Genomic DNA, 22,892 nt, shown 5'->3' on the forward strand with positions numbered 1-22,892 from the left:
TCTGTTCACGGTACTCCTGGGGACTACTTTTCCCGGTAACAGGCAGGTGTAATTGCCATTACTGTAACTGCAGTGTTTGCACTGGGTGGAAAAGGAGCCCTCACCTGCAAACAGGAGCAAGAACATCATCACAGCACTCTGCTGAGAATAGCAAGAGCGGGAATGCAGCTCCAACACATCGATCCAATTTTACTCAAAGAAAATACTGCCACAGTTGAGCTGAGCATATTTGTAATGAATGAATAATGCTGAATTATTGTCAAACTCAGGAGATTTTGCAGGCGGGGTGCTCTAACATGAGCAGGTTTGGAGCTGGCATGCCAAGAAGGTATCTCTGCACCTGAAGAAAATCAACGTTGCACAGCTGAGCCCCCAACATTTCTGATCACACAGACTTCACCAGAGCCTTCATCCACTTGGTTTTTTCATTCCACTTTGTCCAACATCTCCAGGTTCACATTCAGAAATTGCTTAACCTGACCTAAAACCAAGTTACATTCTGGTTCATCTAACATTTGCACATATCGGGACATTCCAATTAGGCTACTTGATTTGTAAAGATCTTTAATCAAGAAGGTCTGGATTAAAGTTCAAATGCTCTGTGCTAGCCAGAAACGATTTGAATGAACAGTAATTAAAACACAGTCTGATTCATACAGGGCACTGCTGGACTTCGAAAAGACAACTGTGTGCTTGAAACTCTGTTGGGAATGATTCTTTTTATTTAGTACAACTGAAACGAGGCTTTTTGGTACCGATGGTTCACTCTGAACAGTAACAGGAGTCACATTTTTTTTTTTAAAAAAAAAAAGTATTTTGGGGAAAAGCAACATCTTCACCTGGTTTCAAGGCTGAGAGCTAAGAGACAATGGAACTCTTTTATCCTGCTGTTGTCAGAAGCTGATAGCTGCTGGCCAGCTTGCTCAGAGCAGAAACTTCAACCCTTAAAAGGATGATTTGTGGACGAGAGCCAGGAACAGAACAGCCGTTCTTGTCTGCAGCCTTGCAGTCCCAAGGAGATGTCACAGGAGCAGAACTGCTGTTCTTCTCATGCAAAACGTGGGTGGGAAGGCGATGGCCTCCAGATGGGAAAAGGGACTTTCCTGATGAAAAAGCCTGAGAACCACCGGGTTAGAACAAATTCATCTGGAATGACAGCTGAGACGTGTCACAAGAAAATTGCCTCGCCTTGGGAACCAAACCCATAAATAACAAAGTTTTATCAGAAAACGGATGGTCCTCAGAGACCTTACTTTTGAGCAGAAAGTGATGCCACATATCACTGTATGCATGCTGTTTACATCTTGCTTTAACACGGTTTGTGGGAGGAAGTGCTCCACTGCCAAAAAAAGACTTGATAGTTGCATTGTTCATGTGTAGCAATATTTAGACATAACAAACCCACCAGTATTTATGAGTCTGTCCCATTATGATATCAGTCGGAAGCTAAAGGAAAAAAGAGATGGACTCTATGTCTGCTGAGCTAGAAGGAGATAAAGGCTCCCAGTAAATCTGATCAGAGAGGTGTTGTTTTCAGGCACAGACAGCATTTCAGTTCCTGTCAGACCTCGAAGCCGTACTTGTTGTAACAGGAAACAAGAATCACAATCTGAAGCCAGAGGCACATGTCACTCATACAGGCTCTTTGTTCTCTTTCACCAGTACTTGATATGTGCAGCAGTACACAGCGAGCAGCTTTGCTGCACATCCCACTAAATGAGCTGGGTTGGTCATTAACCCTCAAATCTGACGCAGGGCTCAGTAGGTGAGGAACCTCATTCCTTGGACCCGGTCCATAACACACCTGCTATGTGTGTCTTAGCAGGGGAAGGACAAGAACTTTTTGGTTTCTAGTACAAGCCAGCATCTCTACTGTATTCATGAGTGAACACCCAGAGCCATCCCTGGGGCAGCACCACAAGGACCTGGATGAATACCATGCTACTTCCAGCTCCAAACCTCACTGCCACCTACCTTTCTCCCAGGAAAGTGGATGTACATTGCCCGAGCACCTGATGGATGCTAAAACAACAGCAGAAATAGGCAAAAAGAGATGAACCCCAGCCCTGGCCAGCCTGCAAGCTTACAAATGCTTCCACTCGCACAGTTCCTCTTCTCTCCCGTTCATCCTGCAACCAAAACAGAAGCATGCCATGGCTCGTGAAGAAGCGCAGGCGTATTGCTGTCATACAGCTAGGGACAGCTGCAGCCACAGGAGACGACCAGCTCTCCTTTTTGGGATGAGGGTATTCCTGCCCAGGTTGAGGGGTCCCTGCAGGCTTTGGGAAGAGACAGAGAGGAAGCCAAGCATTGAGTCTGCTCAGATTGTAACCTATCTAGAACTTAAACTCTTGGTAGCAGGATGTCTTTTTTATCATTTGCAGTCTCTAGTACAATAAAAGCCCTCCTCCAGAAACAGACTCGAGGCACTATCAAAACACCAGTAATAATTTCCTCCATTTAAATGACGCACACTGGCAAAATGTTCAATCATGGCTATATAGCACTGACCCTGTCTGAGCCCACAGACACAGCCAGCAGCAGTCTGGCAGAAACGCCTTCCAGTACGAAAGAATCAGAAAAATAACATAAACCACCTAACTGCTATCTTGGAGCAGACCGCTGGTTGAGCTAATCCTCATCCTCTCCCTGGAGCAGCGAGCAGCAGCTGGGGCTGCACAGGGCAAGACCCTGGACACACATGAATCATCCAGTCCAGAAGGAAGAGTTTTCTAAACACTGCTGGGTTAATGACCACACTTAATGTCGGTATCAAGAATAAATTGCAACCTCTGGAAATTGCTGTGCTAGCCTTAGGGTCATACACTTCCTTGGAGGCGGGGTGGTGTGCGCGTGTGCGTGTAGGGGAACAGGCACCACTGCAACATGTCTGCAGACCTCTGCTTGTTTTATGCAAAAATCTCCGGACTCCTTCTTCCTCAACACAACCTGGTCCACGGGGCCCCTCTGCTGTCACATCGCAGCACTGCAGCCCAGCCCTGCACGCCAGCATCGCACACTGAGCACCCACCCCCCACCCCCACCCCGCCCCCGAGCCACCGAGGCAGGGACAGCTCAACTCTCAGCCTCCCAGCACAGTGCCATTCACATGGCACAAAAAATGTCCGCCAGCCACTTTGGTCGAAGTGGGTTCCCCAAAAACCTCGTCCTTTCTAGGCGTTTTGATGACATTGCTATAGAAATTACCCGGGGAATTTGCAGCCTCCCTCTCACCGGGGTAGAAAAGCCCCAAGCAAACTCTGCAAGGGACCACTCCTGCTGCACCACCACCATCCCGCTGCACTGCCCTAGCGTGCTGGCCAGCCTGTTAAATACCCTGTGTCCCACCACCCATTTTCATGTACTGAGACATGCAGAAAATGAGTTAGGAGACTAGTTAACCAAGACTGTGGTATCTTTAACAAGAAGTATTAAAACATACCTCAAAAGGGGTTTATTTTCTGTATTGCTACAGTAATTTCTGTTACCAGTATTGCCCATAGACACACCCCTCTGCTCTTGTAACACTTCACCATGCCACACAGGATCCTGCTTTCTGAACCATTTTGAAGATTGCCAAAGTGCAGCATTTCTGGAAAACCTTTCAAAGCATAACAGTCAATTAACAAGCAAACTCTACAATAAAGTGTAATATTTTATTCAAATAAAACAGTAACCTTTGACTTTTATGCAAAGAGGTTCATTTAAAACAAGTTCACTCCAGGTCAGGATGCTGTGCTCTGTCAGTCCGTCAGTCCCCAGGGCACAGAGAACCAGCGGCGTGGGGCCCCGTGAAGCTCAGATGGCTGCCATCCTTCAGTTATCACAGTACTGTACCTTTACAAGAGACAGCATCAGCACTGTGATAACTGAGCCAGGGCAGCCTGTCAGTCATTGCAGCCCCCCCGCAACACTGCCGAGCCCAGGAGGCACGTCCTCTGTCTCCTCGGCCCTCACATGTCTCAAAAATCCCACATCACCCCCAAGAGACACCAAGCTGCTAGGTGAAAGGCTCTGGAGCGTTGCCTTCACATCTGAGGTTTCAGTCCAGAAAATTATCCAGATAATTAATGCTATCTTAATGACCACTGCAGCTTTTACAATGCAGCTCAAAGTGTTTTTTAAGTAGCAGCTTCTTCTGACCAAATCCACCAGTGCTGTGTTGGAGAAAGGGTAACTAACCACTCTACAACTATCACTACAGTGAATGGGGGCACTCCTCTGTCCCCCTTAAATTCTAGAGCTAGAACCTAGCGTTTGGTCCATGCTACTTAAGTACTGAATGTCATGAACCAGTCAGTCAATGGGTATAATGGCAGACAGCCAGGTAAGTTAATGGAACTACACCACTAGTGACAGCTGAGAAGCGGGATCACAAACAGCACGAGTACAAGGGTAGCACCATGCCCTGACCACGCGGCATACTGCACCAAGCCTGCCAGCCTTTCGCCAGCAGAGCGGGCTGGCAGGTGGTGGAATTTTACAGCACTGTGAACACATTCGGCTGGGCTTAATCGGAGTTTGTCACATGTGCTTCTGGAGCCAGCATCACAGATGCCCGTTCCTATGCCTACTGATGGCTTCGACGGGAGCAGCACCCAATGCCAGGCAGCCAGCTGCATTCCTAAGGGACTGCAGCTGGAGAAAGCAGAAGAGGGACTTAAAGGGTTGAGGTGCTCCAAGTATGCAGCTGGCACTTTTACATCATAGGATCCAAATACAAAATTGCACAATAAACATTTTCACTGCAAACTAGTTAAGTTATTAACTTACATCAACCTATACTTTACACACACACACTTTTTTTTTTCTTCCCTAAAACCAGGCATTGCTGAAAACGACTACTCCAACACAAACACCCAACCTTTGGTTAAGGGAATCAAATACAACCGAGTTCTGAAACAGGTTTAAAAACCCCAACTGTTTTACATAGTAAAAGTTAATGTGTTACTAAATTTTCTATAAAGTTTATGATGTTGATGGACTTCACCAGAACAAGTTGCTCTCATATTTCTACCAGGAGGAAGCAGAAACTCCAAAAATGGTGTAACACTCTGATTAAATTACCTGGAAAAAAGCATGTCTCAAGATGTTATGGAGACTGTTTTTAAAAGAGAAATACGTAACACTCAGCTGGATCCAGCTATCAAAATGGTGTCTTACAAGTTTTTAACTCAAGAGGGCAACGGAGAGACAAATATGGAAATATCTGAGTAGAAGCACGCAGTGGAAAAAAATATTTGTACATTTTAAAACAAACTACAAACATACATTACATAAAAAGGGGACAGCCAACAGATTATGCAATACTGACGTAAGATGACACAGATGACTTAAGCATATATTCCAAAACTCACAGATTTACCACCATTTGCAGATTAATCATTAAAGAATCCGCTGCTGCTAGGAAAAAAAAAACAACAAAAAAACTCGGTAAAAAATACTGACATATTCTGAATATACAACGGTGACTTTTGAAAAGGAAGGAAGCTGCGTAACTAATGAACCATTTGCTCTCACTCTGAGGTGTTTTTACAACACTATTACTATTCCAGCAGAAAAATTCTACCCATTTCAGTAGAATGGCATAAACATAGAATTGGGAATCCTACATTTCACAGGCTGAAGAGACAAGAGAAGAATTGTGATTTTATAGCTCAAGTATGCCTTGACCACTGTTTCTAGGTTTTACTCTGTGCTCCAGCAGTTACTGTTACGCTCTTTAAAGGGAGAGTATATGTGACTGCCAGGGTGAACACTATCTCGCCAGCACCCTCTGGAACAAGGGCTGTTTGAGTTGCACACATGTATGTTGTAAGGGTTGATGCCATTTTCTCCAGAAAGGATGTAGCTCTTACTCCAATACAAATACAGTTTGCTCCCTTGCACCTAACACCGACACCCCCACCCCCCCGATTTCTGCTTTGTTCCTTAAGACACACAGACCTGATACAAAAAGCCTAAGTAGGTTCCCTGTTAGCATCAGAAGAATCCCCCTTTTTGAGGAAAACCCACATTAGTTTTGGAGTCTAGCAAACATTTTTGTTCTTGTTATTGCTAAAGACATTGCATATTTCCATATGCTTTTATAAAAAAACTCTACTGTTTCCAGTGTTTGCTGCCAGTTCTCACTTGTCACAGCCTTTTAAGATTCTCTGGCTGGTCTTTAAAACTCCAGTCCCACCTCCTGTCCCTTTGGAGCTGGTGCTTCTATGGATTTTTTTTTTTTCCACTCGTTTTGCATGAACCAAAATTTCTTTAGCATCACACTGATGGAATTACTGCTGTGCCCTGACCACAACCCACAAGGCTTGCGACTCCCCACCCCTACGCACAGGTCAAGTATCTTCGAGTACTACAAGCAGCTCTCGACCCCGCTCCTGCGGCAGCTTGCGAGGCGCGCTAGCAGCAGGCCCCCTGCCCATCTGGATTAGCGCGATTTTAACAAACCACTGTAGAAGCCTGAAAAGAAGAGAAAACAAACAGCAAGTTACGAGGACACCACGGCCTGACGAGCGACTGCCCGGCGGCCCGGGGGAAGGCAGGCCGTGTGTGCGGAGGGGGAAGGCGGCGGCCCCCGGCCGCCTCAGCCGCTCCCTCACAACTTCCCCTCGACGGCGCGGCGCTGAGGGGCCGGAGGCCTGAGCAGCGCGCCCCCCGCTCTCACACGGCCCCCACAGCCCCCGCCTCGCCCACCCCGCTCCCCTCGCCTCACTCGCCCTCCCCCGGCCCCCCAGGGCCCCCCGCGGAGAGGGAAGCGCGGCGGCGGCCGCCCCGCTCCTCCCGCGCCTCAGCCGCAGGCCCCGCCCGCGTAAGCGCCGCCGCCCGGAAAATAACAGCGCGCAGAGCCGGGAGGAAGCGCCGCGCCCCAGCCCCGCCGGCTTCGCCGCCCCGGCCCCCCGCCGCCCCCCGCCGCCCCGGGGCCGGGCCGGACCGGACCCACCTGCGGGCTCGGCGGGGCCGGCGGCGACATGACGCAGCACGGGCTGGCGGCGTGAGGGCCGCCATCTTGGTGTGTTTATGGCAGCGCCGCGCGGCCATGTGACGGGCTCTTCCGGGGGCGGGGGCACGCGCACCCACGGTCACGGCCGCGAACACGCGCTGTGGGGGTGGGGGCGGGGCCAGCGGCGGGGGGCGTGCGTGTGCGCGCAGCGGGGCGCGCGCTCTTTGCAACACCGGCGGGTGCTCGCGGGCGGGCGCGAGCCCCGTCGCGTCTCGCTGTGGGGATGGAGCCCCGCCGGGTGCGGGCGGGGGGGCCGGAGAGCTGCCCCCGCCGCGGGGCCGCGCCTGCAACACCCGCACCCGCGGCAGCGCCCGCCGGGCCCATGCAAGGGGTGCCCCCCCACCCCCACCCCCCGGTACCAGCCTTGGGCAGCCCGGCGGCCGCGCGCGTGCGGGCCGTGTACGTGGAGGCAGCGCGGGTTCCAGACCGACCGCGGGCTGTAGGGCTGCAGCCTGCGCGTTTGCAGGCTGTGCGTTTACAGACTATGTTTTGCAGACTGAATATTTTGCAGGCTGTGTATTTGCAGGCTGTGCGTTTGCAGGCTGTACATTTTTCAGACTATATTTTGCAGGCTGTGTATTTGCAGGCTGTGCGTTTGCAGGCTGTACATTTTTCAGACTATATTTTGCAGACTGTCTATTTGCAGGCTGGTTTGCAGGCTGCGCACTCGCAGCCCGCCCCGGCAGCCCACCCGCTGGCTGCCCGTGTCCCCGCAGCCGCGGCCCCGCACGGCCTCCCGGCTGGCTGCGGGCACAGCCACGGGCTCCCCGCCGGCCCCGCAGCCGCCCCTGGCTCGGGGGCCCCGTCGGGCGGCGGGACTACAAGTCCCAGGGTGCCGCGGCCCGAGGGGGCGGGCGGCCGGGCCCCCCGCCCCGCTGATGTGTACGGGCCGCGGCGGCGGCTGGCGGCGGCGCGGGGGGGGCCGGGCCGGGGCCGCCTGACGAGCCGCGTTGCCCCGCAGGGAGCCGGGCCGGGCTCCGGTGGCCGCCATGGCCTCCAGGCTGGTGCGGGCGGTGGTGCTGGGCCCCCCCGGGTCGGGGAAGGGCACGGTGTGCGAGCGGATCGCCCGCAGCTTCGGGCTGCAGCACCTCTCCAGCGGGCAGTTCCTGCGGGAGAGCCTGCGCGCCGGTGGCGGTGAGTGAGCGAGAGCCCGCGGGCACCGGCACCGGGGGCACGGCCCCGCGCCTGCCCCGGGACGGGACGGAGTGGCGGGAGGCGGGGATGGGGATGAGACGGGCATGGGATGTAGACAGGGATTGGGGATGGGGATGGGATGGGGATTGGATGTAGACACGGATGGGAATGGGATGTCCACAGGGATGGGGATGAGATGTGGATGGGATGGGGGTAGAATGTAGATAGGGATGGGATGTAGACAGGGATGAGGATAAGGTGGTGATAGGATGGAGATGGGGATGGGATGTAGATAGGGGTAGGATGGGGATGAGACGGGGATGGAATGTAGACAAGGATGGGATGGAGATGGGATGGGGAACACACTCATGTACACACACACACGCAGATACACCACAGGTTGTTTTCTTTCTGTGGGGTTGCCACAGCTCATTCATCCTTATCCCCCCAGCCTGAGCTGGCGGAGCTGCCCAGTAAAAGTGGGTCTGATGCTGCGGGGAGCCTTGGGTGTGTAATGGTTTCATCCCTGTGCCCGGTGGGTATAGCTCTGGAGAAGCCAGTACAAATAACCAGCCACCGATGGTTAATGGTGGCATCCAGGCAAACAGGTTGCCTGTTGTTAATAATTTCATCCTGCCTCAGGTACAGGAATGGGGTAAAAACTGCAAAGCGGTGGATGGCAGATGGCTGAAATGCTGGTGCAGGCAGTGCCTGTGCAACACCCACAGCAGGAGGGGTGGATTGCGAACGTGCATTTGTGCCCAGGGGAAACCCCGCTGGGAAAATTGCTGCGGGTCATGGGGTGCTGTGGCCGGGTGTTGGGATGTGCTGTGCCATGCCATCCCCTGCGGCAAGGCTGGTGGGGTGTTACGGGGTGCAAGTGCATGTCCCCGACTCCTTATGGAACTCCCTTCTAGAAGCCGGGGAGAAGGAGGAGGTGGGTGGCAGCACCTGCCCTGCACAGGTCACCCCTGGCAAGACCCAGCTTATTAGGGCTTGAGAGCTCAGAGAGCGCAGTGGGCAGCCCCCGGCAGGGCAATGCTGCTTGGCAGGAACTCGGGCTCCCCGCAGCAGCTCTCTGCTCCTGCCCGTCCCATGGGTGACACCCGGGTCCCAAACCCGCGGGGGAGTGGATGGTCTTTGCTGTGTTTGCGCCGCAGGCAGTGCTGTCAGCTGGTGAGATGCTCCTCGGCCCTGGCGAGGCTCCGGAGCAGGTGTGCTGCACCCCAGCTTGCCCTCAGGTTCCTCTGCAGATGCCATTAGGCAATCCCAGCGTATTTTTTTTTCCAGCAGTTCCTTCTTTCCTCTGGTGATGTGTGAAATACCAGCCCAGAGGGGAAGCTGACTCACCAGGCAAAGGAGTGGTAAAACGGCATTGATACAAAACAAACGGAGAGAACCTAGAAGTGATTTCCCTTTTTAGAAGGGTAACAAAGTGGGGGAGAAAAAAAAGTTTTGGAGAGCCACATGCTCCAGCAAGGGCGTTGCACACAGCCCTGCACGCACGGGTCACTCATTTAAAAATACCCAGGTTTCCTTTCATAATTAAAAAGTACAATAATATTTCCTTTTATAATGAAAAAAATACAATAATATTTCCTTTGGAGGGAGGCTCAAAATTAGGAAAACCCCCATGACGGCTTTGGCTGCAGGACAAAAGGCTTGGGTGAAAAGCAAGCAGAGGTGCAGTGTGCGGGAGCAGGGCAGTGCAGTGAGACTGCCCACCCGGGAACTTGTAGGATCAAGCTTTAAATGTGTCTCTTGAATTTTATGTTTCAGTTCATGTTCTTGCTGTAGAGCTTCTCTGGGGACCCTGGAGAAGGGACTGTGAGTGGAGTTAGCTGAAGGTGTTTCCCACAGTGCGATTCCGGTAGATTCAGTTTCCCAAAGCAAACAACACTGAGAAATGCAGGTAAAATTACTCAGAAGAAAATCAGCCTAGTTTGGTACAGCTGGCGTGACGTTCGGGTCCCACCTTTGACAGCCTCTGGTTACAGCTCTCAGTAAGCTGCAGCTATGTGCTGGGGTGGTTATTTTTTTTTGCTGTTTGCTTTGGACAAGCTGTTACATGACTGTGCTGCAGTGTGTGAGCTCCGGGGGAAACGACGTGGAAATATGACTCTCCTCTCGAGTTTATCATCTGCGCCACTGGTTTTGTATTTTAGGAGGGCTGGGGCTCTTCAGTACGAATAGAATCATTACAGAATCATTATCCCAAAGGGACCCATCAGTCTGATGTTTTTAGAGTCATCTCGGTCCAAGGATGGCAGGGAGGCGTCGATGCACTGGGGATTTTCCTGCTTGCCATTGCGAGACATAAAATAGCCGTGGCTGCGGGGTTCAGGCTTGGGTGGCACAGAGGACTCCAGCTGCTGGAGGAAGCCCCATCCACCCAGCCTGGGGAGGGTGCCTGGCTCGCTGCCTGTGCCAGTGTCTGTGTCGCCAGCCTCGGGGAACAAGGACTTCACTTTGCAGCCGTCTGAAGTGGCTGAACACACGGTTGCTGCTGAAGTGTTGAAGTTTTGCTACAGTGACCCTACAAGTACCTTTGCCACCACACATTCGTGTGTTAATTAGTGTCTTCTCTTAGTGAGTGGCTGCTCTGCTGTAGGAAAGGTCTTTTAAAGTTCTTGGAAGACTTAGAAGCTGTGGTTTTGGTGCTAGGCAGGGGTGCTGGAGGGTGGTGAGCAATTTCCTTGGCCAGTACCTTGGCCCCAGTACCCAGCTGGTCGTCTCTGGTGTTGGCAGCATCCCGGAGTCTTAGTGGGACTCAGCGGTTAATTCGCAATACAGCTTAATGGCTTGGCTTTGGCTGAGGGTCTGCATCCCCCCAGAGACACGTGTGTCTTGTGTCAGTCCCACCACTCCCTTTAATGTACTTCCTTGGAGGCAGAAGTAGCTCCAGTCCCCTCCTTGTGACAGATTTCTTTAGCATCAACCGAAGTAAGCACAAAAAAGCCCAAGGGGGATGTGGGATGCGCACGACTGAGCCCCACAGTCCTTCTCCCCACCTTTTCCATGGGTGATGGTCTGCTGGCAGAGCCACACACTGGCCCCGTTGCCTGTCAGAGCTGAGCCCAGGAGATGCAACCTGCCAGCCCTCTGGTTTTCCATAGGGTCCAAAGTGACATCCTGCCGGTGGGGACAGGGTGGGAGCGAGGGCCCTGGATGCAGCATCCCTGTCAGGAAAGAGCTCCCAGGGTCCCAAACCCAGGGTGACACCTGGCCCCGGCCAGCTGGGTCGTTGCAGCTTATCTGCACTGGTGCACAGGTCGGTCCCCTATTAACCACCCAAGGCCTCTCCTCTCTATTAACTCCAGATCGTGTTGCTGTAGCCTAAATTAAAAAAAAAAAAATCATGTAAAAGGTTGCGTGTAGGGCAGAAAGTCCGGCGTTATCATGCAGGGTCTGGAGGCTGCCAAGAGCCGTGTTTGGGAACAGCCTCTCCTCCAGTCTGCCCTGCCTGGCCCCGGGTGGCTGTTTTGTTGCTGGTGGCCTTGGGGGCTGGAGGCATCCCTCAGGGCTGTAACTTGGTGTTGCTTTGATAAGGAGGCTGCAGATCAGGGTTGTGGGGGAAGCCACAGAGAGCTTGAAGTCCCATGTGTTAAAGGGCAGATTAAACCCGTGGTCATTAGATTAATGAGATTAAGCCCGTGAGTCGAAAGGCTGTTTTGCACAGAGCTCAGCACTGCCAGGCGCACCCACCGCCAGCCTGGCTCAGGGAGCATGAGCAGCATCTAAGGAGCCCCTTGCTACCTGGAGTAACTGCAGAGCAGTGCATGCAACCCCTTGCTGCCCGTGGCTGTAGCAGTGGGGGTTTTGGTGCTTGCATGGGTGCTGTGCAGTGCAATAGGGGTGAGCCTCAGCTCCTCATGCAGGGGGGCCAGGATCTTCCAAAGGATCTGCCCAAACCTTTCTCCTCTTTGGTTTGTGGCTGGGGAGTGCTGCTCGGGTGGGGATTGATGGACCAGGTTGGGCCCTGGGGTGACAGCTGGGAGGGGGACAGCAAATGTAAAAACTGGAGATAAAAGCTGCCTTGAAGAAACCCCATGGGGGCAGGGCTGTGCTGTGGGGATGCTGCGCTCCTGTGTCCTGGGTATTGGGGGGGGTCCAGGGACTGGGCAGCTCTGCAGGTCCATCATGCAAAATATGTGCCTGTTCCTACATGCCTGTTCCTCCTCGGTGAGAGGGTGGGTGATGGTGCCACAAGTGTTTTGGAGAAGGGAGAGGCTGGAGGGGCTCCAGGAGCTGTCTGGAAGCAGTCAGCATCTGCTGGTGCTGGTGCATGGTGCTGGTGCTGGTGCATGGGCCCCCATGGCAGTGCATTCCCCTTGTGCTGGTGCATGACCCCTGGGCCAGTGCCTGCCCCCCGTGTTGCTATGTGCACTCCATGCCCATGCATGCACTCCCATGCTGGTGCATCCCCCCTTTGCTGGTGATGTCCCCCCAGCACACACGGGGGGCACAGAGGAGCAGCATCCCCGCCAGCAGGAGTTGTCCATCGTGGAGCAGCGGAGAACCATCTGCCCGTATTGAGGGCGTGGGAAAACTGCAGCCTCCGTGATGCAGAGCTGTGGGCCTCCGCTGTATTTCCAGGCTCCACAACAGCAGCCCGGCGTATTTTTGGTTTGCAGCACCAGGCCTGGCTCCAGCAGCCCTGCTGAGCAGCAGCCGGTCCCTTGGACAGCCACCCCTCCTTGGGGCAGCTGCAGCTGCAGCCCACGGGGCCACCAGGCTGGTCTGCCGGTGGCCAGCAGCTCTGTCCTGCCGGCAAGCACGTTCCCAGTGAGCCTGTGGCAACGTGCAGACCACATGAATAAATATTAAAAAATGTAGGTGGATGCGATAATATTTACGCCTTAGCAGGTCTCTGTGCTGGTTGCATAAGACATCGTGTATTTTTTCCATCCCTGTGTCCTTTGCTTTCCTCCGCAGGAGAGCTGCCAGCAGCGCTGGCAACGTATGGGCAGCAACAAAAAACTTAGTGAAAAAAGGTATTTTCTGCTCTTGGTGCCTGGCAGCCACCGTGGCTCCGAGCAAAGAGCTGCTCAGCAGGGTGAGCTGAAATGCCGTTACAGAGGGGGACGTGGTCCTGGTCCCTGCCATGACTCAGCCCCATGGGCCGGTGAGCCAGCACCCGCTGCCTGCTCCGTGTCCGTGTCCGAGGCAGGCCAGGCTCCAGGGGGGAGCGTGGCTCGGCTGGCAGCCCCCAGCTGCCCCATGCTCCTGCCAGGCATCCTCTGCAGATCCTTCTGTGAGCCTGCGAGGTTTCCTGTGCACGTCCCAGCCCCACGCCTTCGGGGGGATCCCTGCAGGCTGCGTCAGTTCCCCTGTTAGATCAGATGAACTCTCTCCAGGAACTGTATATTTTGCAAAAAAACCCTCCTGCAGCTCAGGAGTTCAGGTGCACGTGCCTGCCCGCTTTGACATCTTGCTGCAGCCTGGGAAGCCAGAGCCTGCCTCGGAATGCAGGACCCTGTGGCTTTTTTTTAGAGGACTCATACTTTGGGAGGGCTAAAATGTGCTGTCCTCACCAGAAATCTTGCACAAATTGATGGCAATATTGTTTGTTTCTGGTGACAAATGCTATTTCAGCTGCTGTGGGAAGAGAGCAAAAGAGTTGGTGGGGTCCTGTTCCAAGAGGGAAGAGGCTGGACCTCTTCTGGTGGCAGGATCAGGAGCTGCCACGTGTGGTGGCAAAGAATACTTGCATTTTCCAGTTTCTTTGTGTCTCTGAGCAGCTACAGGAAAATTGCAGGCAAACTGTATAATGTAAGAAGCAACTGAATTTATTGCATCTCTCCACGAGGTAGCATCTGCTTTACCCAGCTGCAATGAAATATATAAGGAAATAAATCCCTATTACGTTGGCTGCTGGCAGCAGCTGCCCGCGTGGTGCCAGGCTGCCAGAAGGGTGGGTCCAGACACGGCGTTATCCATGTAGAAGCCACCGCTGGCTTCTCCAGCGCTGTTGGTTCCAGCTGAGTGACACGGGGGAGAGCCGGGCAGGGGCTTGGTAAGGCATATTTACCTTGCAGTTACACCACAGTTATGTTCTCAAGGATTTGATCTTGGAAATAATTTTCTTATCTGAGCGTATGTTAAGTTGAGGCTCTGAAATCTTAAAACCCTTTGGACAGGAAGCCATCTTCTGCTTTCCAGAGTGATTTAACAAACACTTTGAGATCTGGGCTTTGCATGAGCTTGCTGGTAATGCCTGTTTACTGCCATGTTTTGCACGTGAAATCGTGAATTTGCACCTTTTCAGCTCTTTTGTAACTGACAATGCCAGCTTTTCCTGACAATGGTTGTATGTGGAAACTTCATGCCTCTGAGCCAAATGCTGCCAGATCTGCAAGCGTTGCTTGTCCTCATGGCTTTACTGGAAACCACCTCTGAGGCACCTGAAAGAATAGGCATTATTAGCACCCTGCCTTTGTCATTGACATTGCTTCAAAGCGAGCCTGAGCCAGGCAGCAGGCAGCAGGAAGCTGGCCAGGTCTGTGGTCCCATCCCACCACCCGACGTGTGTGGAGCTTGGCAGCATCCCTTGCAGCTGGTTCAGTGTCTTCAGGACATTTAGTATTGGTGCCAGTGCCACCTGTACCCACACCGGTGCTGTCTCCAAAGCCGAAGGAGCCCTGTGTGTGGCACGCAGTGCATGCGGCCGGCATGGCAGGGGTGGTGCGGGTGCCCCTTGCTGCTGTGGGCTGCCAGGGTTCTTCAGGTATTTCAGGCATTTCCATTTCTACAGCACCAAAAAGACCCAGTGGTTGCTCGGCCGTTGGGAGCAGCAGCTAAGGGCAGAGGGACGCTGCTGAAAAGCTTCTGGATGAGCAATATAGGAAGACAGGCAGAATTTGAGGGGGAGCAATATTTTTTAAGTGGAAATATCATGCTTTTTTTTTTTGCTTTTTTGTGACTTGCGTTTTTTTCTTCTCTTGAACAGAAGTTGGCGTCTTGGCAAAGCAGTACCTTGAGCGAGGCCTTCTGGTGCCGGACCATGTCATCACGCGCATGATGATGACGGAGCTGGAGAAACGGCAAGAGCAGCCCTGGCTGCTCGATGGTGAGTGTGCTGCTGCATCCCCTCTGGGTGGGAAAATCCCAGCCCCCTTTCAAACATTGTATTGCTGCTAATGGTTTGGCAGCACCAGGAGAGAGAAAACCCAGAAGGTGCCTTTGCTGGTTGTGGGAGGAGAGGCAGGAACCGACCTGCTGGCAGAGGCATCTGCCTGCGTGTTTCTTCCTCTGCCCTACTCAGCAGCACGTGCGTGTCCAGCTGAGCCCTTGGCGCACAGCCGGGACAGGGAAGGGCAAGGCAAGGAGATAGGTGTTTCATGAAGCCGAGCCAGCAAGCAGAGTGGGGCTGGAGGCATGCCAAGAAACATCTCTTACCACCTCCGTATTTGTGCAAAGGAGCTACTCATCCCGAGCCCAAGAGCCACCTGAGGTACATGTGGGTGGAGAAGATGCCAAGAGCAAACCGGCACGGCAAGTGGTGAGAGGAGCAGCAGAAGGTTCGCCAGGAGCTCCTGCAGCCCTCAGCGGCGAAGCTGTGTGCCAGCAGCTGCGGTGCATCGCTGCCGGTAGCCGGGGAGCTGACAAGTGCCGATGGCAGCTCTAGGCATTGCTTTGGGGCTTGGGCAGGGGATGGGGCAGGGCTGAGCAGGTCACACTGACCTGCGGTGTTGGGCACAGGCAAGTGTGACGTATGGGGATGAGTGGCCGTGGCTGCTGTAGGGGGAGAAACCCTCCCTTGCCCATCTGCTTTGAAGAATCAGTGAACACAGAAATAAGACTGAGCCAGCTGATTTATAACAGACTCAGGCTTTTGCAGAGTTCTGAGGCTCCTGGCAGGGAAAACACAGAATAGTCTACAACCAAAACAAGTCCACGGTATAGTGCCAGGGACTGGAGGGCTGGTGGAGCTGTGTGTCTTCCCCATAGCCCTGGACAGCCCCAGAGGAGAGGTGGCTTGTGCTGGGGCTTGGAGTCCAGCTGAGCTTTTCTCACTGCAGTGGGCACTGGGGATGCAGCAGTGTTGGCACTGGGAGGTCTGGCACCATCACCCCACTGGGCTCGCAGGGTGGACGCCAGAGACCTCAAGTACTGTAGGTTCAGGCTGCCTTGAAGATGCCTGTGAATCCTCACTATTAAAATGTTATTATTCTTGCAATAATGCCACTCAACTCGTCAGGGAACGTGGTGGTTAACAAATATTACAGCAACAAGCACTGCGTAAACAAGTACATATTTTGTTGTATTAAAATTCCAGTGTTTCAACACAATCTTGGGGGGCCGCATCAACATGCTCAGATCTGGGTTCTTGCAGCTCAGGGTGCTGATGTACCGTGGTCTGACCCCCAGCAGCCTGGCCCAGGAACCGGCTCCTGTTTTATCACAGCTTTGCATCCAGAGGTCCCGCCAAGGTTGCCGAAAGGGGGAAACAAATCGGGCTGTGGGCTGGTAATGAGGATTTCAGGAGCCGCCTGCTTTGTGTGTTGGTCTCTGCCTATACCAAGATGTTTGAGGGACAGGCTGCCCCCAAAGCTAAAATCTGAACACGGGCAGTAGCAATGCCGGCAGCCCTGCGCTGTCACGTTCCTGTTAACTTTGGGGGAATTCATCTGCCTGGGGGCACAAGCGGTGGGTGCAGTCAGAGCCCCACTCCAGCAGAACTGTGACAAGGAGCGTAGTTATTTCAAGTGGTCTGATAACAGAAGTAACAGACTTGCTTCACTTGGTAAGACAGACTACATGCATTCCCTCTCATAATGGCTGATTCATTCCCTGTGCTGGCGTCCTGGCAAGCTCTTGGCTAATAATACTCTCCTTGGGAAAAGCCTAGGAGGTCTCAGAGGGGTTTACAGATGTAAAAAAAGGTTAAAAAAAACGAAAACAAAGTGTGTTATCAGCAGAGAAAACTGGAGAGGGGACAGGTCACCCCTGGTTGCGATCTGGCAGCAGGAGCAGATGCTCCCACCTGCTCACTGTTTTTTCCAACAAAAGGTACCACTGGGCACCCTCGGAGGACGGGGATTTCTGAGAGCTGGGTGATGGCTGTACAAACCATTCCATTGCGGTGTCCTCCATGTCCTCCATGTAAACCAGCAGTGTGTCACTTGTCTGTGCACAGCGTTTTGTTTCCTGCCATTGTTTCTCTGTAATTCCAGCATTTTTCCCTGTTTTGTTGTTGCCTGTGCCCTCTTGCTTGCCTCCAGCTATGACTTTGCAGGAAAAGACGAGCCCACGGCGACCCATGTGCTGTATTTCGGGAGCCAGTGCTGTAGGAGCTATTTTTTATTGTAGCCATATGGTGGATGCCTGTCTGTTGGACTGCTTGTGCTGTAGTGAGGAGCTGCGGTGGTTTTGCAGCTCCGGGGCTGCGGGGCGGGTGGTTTTGGTTCCATCCTGCTGCTTTCCTGCCTCTCCTGACAGCCCCTTTCTGTTGTGGTGCCTGCGCAGGTTTCCCTCGGACGCTGGGGCAAGCCAAGGCGCTGGATGGGATCTGTGAGCTGGACCTGGTGATCAGCTTGAACATACCCTTCGAGACACTGAAGGATCGCCTGAGTGCCCGCTGGATCCACCCGGGCAGTGGGAGGGTGTACAACATGGACTTCAACCCCCCCCATGTCCAGGTAAGAGCCTGTAGCATCGCGGGATGCCAGCTGGGAGCAGTTCACAGAAGGGAAAGGTCAGAGAAGCCTTCCTCTGCGTGAGCTGAGATCGTAAAACAGCCTTGGGGAAGAAATGCCAGGTAGTAAGCACCGAGCACTGGAGGACTTTGCCCTTGGGAGCCAGCCTGAAGGAGTCATGCTAAATGTTAATTAGGAAAATGGGATTTATGTTAAATGCCATCTGAGGATGCTGGATTGATGCAGAGTAGGCTGTGTGGCGGGGAGCTGCAGCGTGGGCAATGGGGCTGGTGGCTGCATCCCCTTGATGGTGTTTGCCTTCCTGCAGGGCATCGATGACCTGACGGGCGAGCCGCTGGTCCAGCGCGAGGACGACAAACCCGAGGCCGTGGCTGCCAGGCTCCGAAAATACAAAGATGCCGCAAAGCCAGTGATAGAGTTGTACAAGTGAGTTGGACCATGTGAATAAGTCACGGCATGCCCATAAAAACAGGCACGAGTGCTGTTTCCACCAGCCAGTCCCATGACCCTATCCCCACAGCCCGAGGAGCCCCGGCGTGGCCCCTGACAGATTTTGGAGGATAGATCACTGCGCTCAGTGGCACAAAGCCCAGCCCTTCACTGCAGCCAAGCCTGCTTGGAGGGAGGAGGCTGATGCAAAGAAATTCACAGCTCCTGTTTGTCTTGCTGGGCTCCATAAAGAGCTTTGCTGGTGCTGGTGGTGGGAGGGATTTTTTGGCTGTGGCAGAAGGCACTTGCAAATCCCTTCTGCCCCCCAGCTCTGCTGTGCAGGGTGGGAAGCCTATCTGCAGAGGTGCTGCCCATCAGTGCTACAAAACCCAACCAGTTAAGACTTTCAGCTTCTTTTTGGGCAAGTGTCCCCACGCAAAGCTGTTGCTGAGCGAGCCGAGGCTCTGCAGGCAGGTGAGGACGGTGACGTTGCAGAGAGCAGCTCCCCTCCTGCAGGCACCGGTGAGCTGCTTGTTACCCTGCTTCAAACCAACCCGTTCACCCCGGGCGGTGCAGATCCCGGGCGGTGGGTGCTGCCCAGTCAGTCTGCAAAACATCAGTCCGGGCCCCGAGGCATTTAGCAACTGGCCAGAGGGAAGGAGAGGGGTGAGAGCCCAGCGCTGGCTGGGAGGGCTCCGCTGTGAGCACCCATACGTCCCAGGGCTTGTCCCTTCCGAGTCTGGGGCCGTTCTCTGCTGGCTGAGTTGGGAACAGATGGATTGCCGTAGGGTGGCAATCCACCGCAGAGAGGGAGCGAGCACCCGGCAGTTTTTAAAAGCAGAACTGGTCCGTGGCGTGTCAAAAGCACCCTTGCAGGGGAAGGGGGAGAACAGGGGCTCTGAATTTCCCACCAGCTTAAGCACATGAATAGATGCTGCTGTTTACATCTGTAGAGCACTTCAGAGAATGGGTGGTCTTTAGGGGGGCGAGGGTGAGCTGTCGTCCTGGGTAATGTGGTAATTTGCTGTTGGCTGGGTTTGGTTCATCTGTGTGCGGGTGTCGCTGGGCTCCTCCAGCAAATGCTGCGGATGGGAGCAGCCACTGCCCATCCCCTGTATCCCCCTCTGGCCCAAAAAGGCATCGGTGAGCTTCCAACCCCGCCTGGCTGTCCCCTGCCGATGGCCAGCCTGACTGCAGGTACTCACCAAGGGCTGGTGCTGACATCTTCTATCTCTGTTCCAGGAGCAGGGGCATCCTGCACTCCTTCTCGGGGACAGAGACCAACAAGATCTGGCCGTATGTGTACACCCTGCTTTCCAACAAGATCGCACCCCTTCTCTCGGACGAGGAGAACTAAACAGCTTGTACCAAGGACCAAGAGTTAACGCCATCACAGATTGGGTTTCTCTGGGCGGTGCTGGGGCCAGATTAGGTGATCGTGTGGTACCTAAAGTCCCTTCCCTGGTGTACTGGGGCTACACGGTTATAGCCAGTATCAGGCAAAAAGATCTTTGCTTATAAGGTCAAGTCTGCTACAGCAAGGGGTTTTTTTTCTCTTTCCAGACTGTAAAGTATTCCTGCCTATGGTCAAGTTTGCACACAGATCAGTGATACAAACCTCGTTTTGATATGATACGATATGATATGATCACACCAGGTTTATGCAGCTTGCCATGGTGTCCTTGCCACCCCCATACACAAAGCCCAGTCTCCATTTGAGCCTACAGCATGCCATCCCGTTGCTCCACAGTACCGTTTACTGCAGATTGCTCTCTCGGTTGGTTGGGGTTTTTTTCCTATAAATTATTTTCTATGAAATTAATATCTCAGAGAAACAAAGGTCTAAAAAGCAAGACTTAGCCCAGTGGGAACCGGTGAGCAACATGGAAAATGGGTACGCTACGAAGCCCAGAAATGTGAAGATCACATTTCCAGCATTAATACGCTTAAAAGAGGGAAAACATTGGAGGTAAAACATGTGCTTCTTGCATAAAGAGAGATGAAACCCCTGTTATAAAAAGCTGCTGTACATTTTAGTTTTCAGGAGATGCTGTGACACCGAGCAGGGTCTGTGCAGGGGATGCGTTCCCCTCCTTTGTGCTTGCCTTGTTTATAGCTTTTAATACTACAAGATAGTCATGTTATGAGAATTTCTCCCAAAGATATATTTTAATGTGTGCTTCAATTTTGCGGAGAAATCAAGTCATTCCAATTTCTTTGCTGCCTTTATCCCTGAGGTCCCCTGGAGATGGGATGTTCCCTGTGTGGTTCCCATTGCAGCCGTAGCGTCCCTGGCAGAAGCAGCTCCCTCCCCATGAATCCCTGGAGGGATGAGAGCCTTCCCTTCCCCGGGACCTGTGCAGGGACTGCCAAGGGCTGTGCCCAGGTAGTTCCCTGTGATTTGCAGCAGCATTAGAGTGTGTCGCTCCTCTTCCCGTGCGCAGGAGCTTTGCGGCCAGTTGGAGTTGGTTTTCTCAACTGGAAGTACTGTAACCCATTTTGGTGGTAGGATGCAGTACCTAAGCAATGGGGATGTTCTTTTTGTCTCCTTGAGTTGCCTTATTTTATAGACTATATATTTAAGAAAAAAGCAAGATGTGTATTTTTAAAGGTTTGGGGAAAAAAAAAAAAAAAGCACCAAATTTTAGCATCAGCTTTGGGGAAGCCTGCACAAGGCTGCTTGTGTTTGCAGAGCATGCTGCGGTCTGCCATGGGTGCTTCAGCAGGAGGGCAGCAAAGCTGTCAGCCCCTGATACCCGTTTGATTAATTAGAGCAGCCTGGGCAAGTTTCTGTTGTTGAAATGTCCCTGGTTTTATTTTTGCTTGGAGAGTGGCCCTGCAGCAGGGGGTGGGGAGCTGGCTGGCTTTTTTAGGGATGCACAGGCTCCGTGTGCAGAACTTCAGCACATCCCTGGGACTCTTTTGTCCCTGCTGAGCCACCCGCATCCTTGCTCGGTCAGAGGAGCCCCTTGTGTTTGCTCGCTCTGTCAGAGGCAGCTTCACCCTGGTGCTCTCCTGATACCGGCGCCTGAAGCCGTGGGGTGTATGCCAAGTGAGATCCCTGCCCGCTCGCTGCCTGCCCCTGGGCGAAAGTGATGGTGCGGTGGCGGCAGGGGAGGCTCTGCATCCCGCTCTGGATGGGGATTGCCCAGATGGGAGCGGAGGGACCGTTGGGTTTCGCTGCTGTCCCTGGGGGCCCTTCCATCCCCCCAGGAGCTCCCGGGCTGGGAGGACGCAAGTCTTCCACCCTGCGATGAAATCCTTTTTAAGAAAGATTTTAGATTTTCCCATGACCCTCAGATGAAGGTCTGGCCCATTTTTAAACACATCTAGAAATAGCCAAAACGTGTGTGCTTTTCTCTTTCTAGAAGTTTTGGGCAGGAGGGGAGGAGATGATGGGGGGTGGGTTTAGGCTATAAAAGCAGCCTGGCCATGGCGGGCAGCTCCGCTGGGGCCGCACGCCAGGTCGGGGGGCTGCTCCCTGCTTTCCCTGGCCGAGCTTGTGTCTCGTCCTTCCCTGCCACTGAGACCTGCGGAGGGGCTTGCCCCATGCAGCCCAGCGGTGGGGCTGGCAGATGGCTTTGTCCCAGGAGAGCCACCTGACCGCTTCTTTTAAAGGCTCAAGCCCTATAGTGGATGTAGAAATCCCGTGACTCTGCATGCATCGAGCCCTCGGGATAGATTTTTCTATGAGAGTTGTCGTATCGTGCATTTTCACAGACCAAATACCGGCAGGGATGAGGTCCCGGAGCAACGACGTGTCCCTTGCCATTCCTCTGTGCCGTGCTCCCCTTTGATACTTTACTGTGAATTTCCTGCCTTTTCTAAAGCAACAGCAATTTTGTACTGACCCAAAATACTGTGTGGTGGGAAGAGGGTCTCCCCGCGCGCCGGGCACCGCTGGCATGTCAAGATGAGTTTTCTTCCTGGAGTTTCTTCCCAGTGAATTGCTGCAGCTGTGTTACTGTTTGAAAGATGTAAATAAAAGTTTTTTCTCCTGCTTATCCCTGTGCTGGCAGTGTTGGTGTGTGAGTTATACCCGATCTCCTCTGAAAGCTGGGCTCTGTGCCAGGGCTGCAGGATCTGCCTGCAGGTACCAGGGCATTTCTGACCCGGGGTTTCTTTGTAGGAGCCGAGGAGGAGGAGGAAGGGGCAGGGCAGAGGGAGGAGAAGAGGAGTCAGAGCATCTCCACTTGAACACAGGAAAAAATCCCTCAATAAAGTGGGTCCCCAGGTTTTGGGCTTGGGCACAATACTGCTGTTTGGGTCCTGTCTTACAGCCAGCTCCTTTATTTAACATAATCCAGAAGATCAATTAAAAAGCCAGGTCTGACAGTGTGGATGAAGCCAGTTGCCCCTGCCCTCCCATATTTGTTGCATGTAAAGTGGGGTTTATTTTCCTGTTCAACTTCCCACAATAAAAGTAATGGAGAGCATTAGGCAGGGCAAGGCTCTGGCTGTTGCCTGCGCCCCGTGTAATCCATCGCATGCATTGCAGTAGCAGGGATTAAAATCTGTAAACCCAAGTGCCTCTGCCCATCGCTACTGGCTTGCAGATCCAATTGTTTTTCGCTTTTTTTAATTCCTAAATAGCAGTTCAGGGCCTTCAGTCTCCTGTTTGGAAAGAGCAGAGCACAGACTCAGAAATGATTAGAAGAAATTTCAAA

At 53.2% G+C, this 22,892-nt stretch overlaps 1 protein-coding gene and 1 long non-coding RNA gene across 2 annotated transcripts; one reads left to right on the forward strand and one right to left on the reverse strand.

The window, feature by feature from the left end:
- Nucleotides 1–3,637: 3,637 nt before the first annotated feature.
- LOC114015611 (uncharacterized) lies at nucleotides 3,638–7,058 on the reverse strand. The gene is made up of 2 exons (XR_008734727.1): nucleotides 6,944–7,058; nucleotides 3,638–6,462 (listed from the first exon to the last, which is right to left on the reverse strand). It is a non-coding gene; the product is annotated as an uncharacterized LOC114015611 (long non-coding RNA).
- A 637-nt stretch (nucleotides 7,059–7,695) lies between these two features.
- AK4 (adenylate kinase 4) lies at nucleotides 7,696–22,229 on the forward strand. Its single transcript, XM_055724537.1, has 5 exons — nucleotides 7,696–8,137; nucleotides 15,087–15,206; nucleotides 17,606–17,778; nucleotides 18,104–18,222; nucleotides 19,468–22,229. The coding sequence occupies exons 1-5, from the start codon at nucleotides 7,993–7,995 to the stop codon at nucleotides 19,580–19,582; spliced, it is 672 nt and encodes a 223-aa protein (XP_055580512.1). The 5' UTR covers nucleotides 7,696–7,992; the 3' UTR covers nucleotides 19,583–22,229.
- The last annotated feature ends 663 nt before the right edge of the window (nucleotides 22,230–22,892 follow it).

Source organism: Falco cherrug, chromosome 12, assembly GCF_023634085.1.
Source record: "Falco cherrug isolate bFalChe1 chromosome 12, bFalChe1.pri, whole genome shotgun sequence".
Taxonomy (NCBI): domain Eukaryota; kingdom Metazoa; phylum Chordata; class Aves; order Falconiformes; family Falconidae; genus Falco; species Falco cherrug.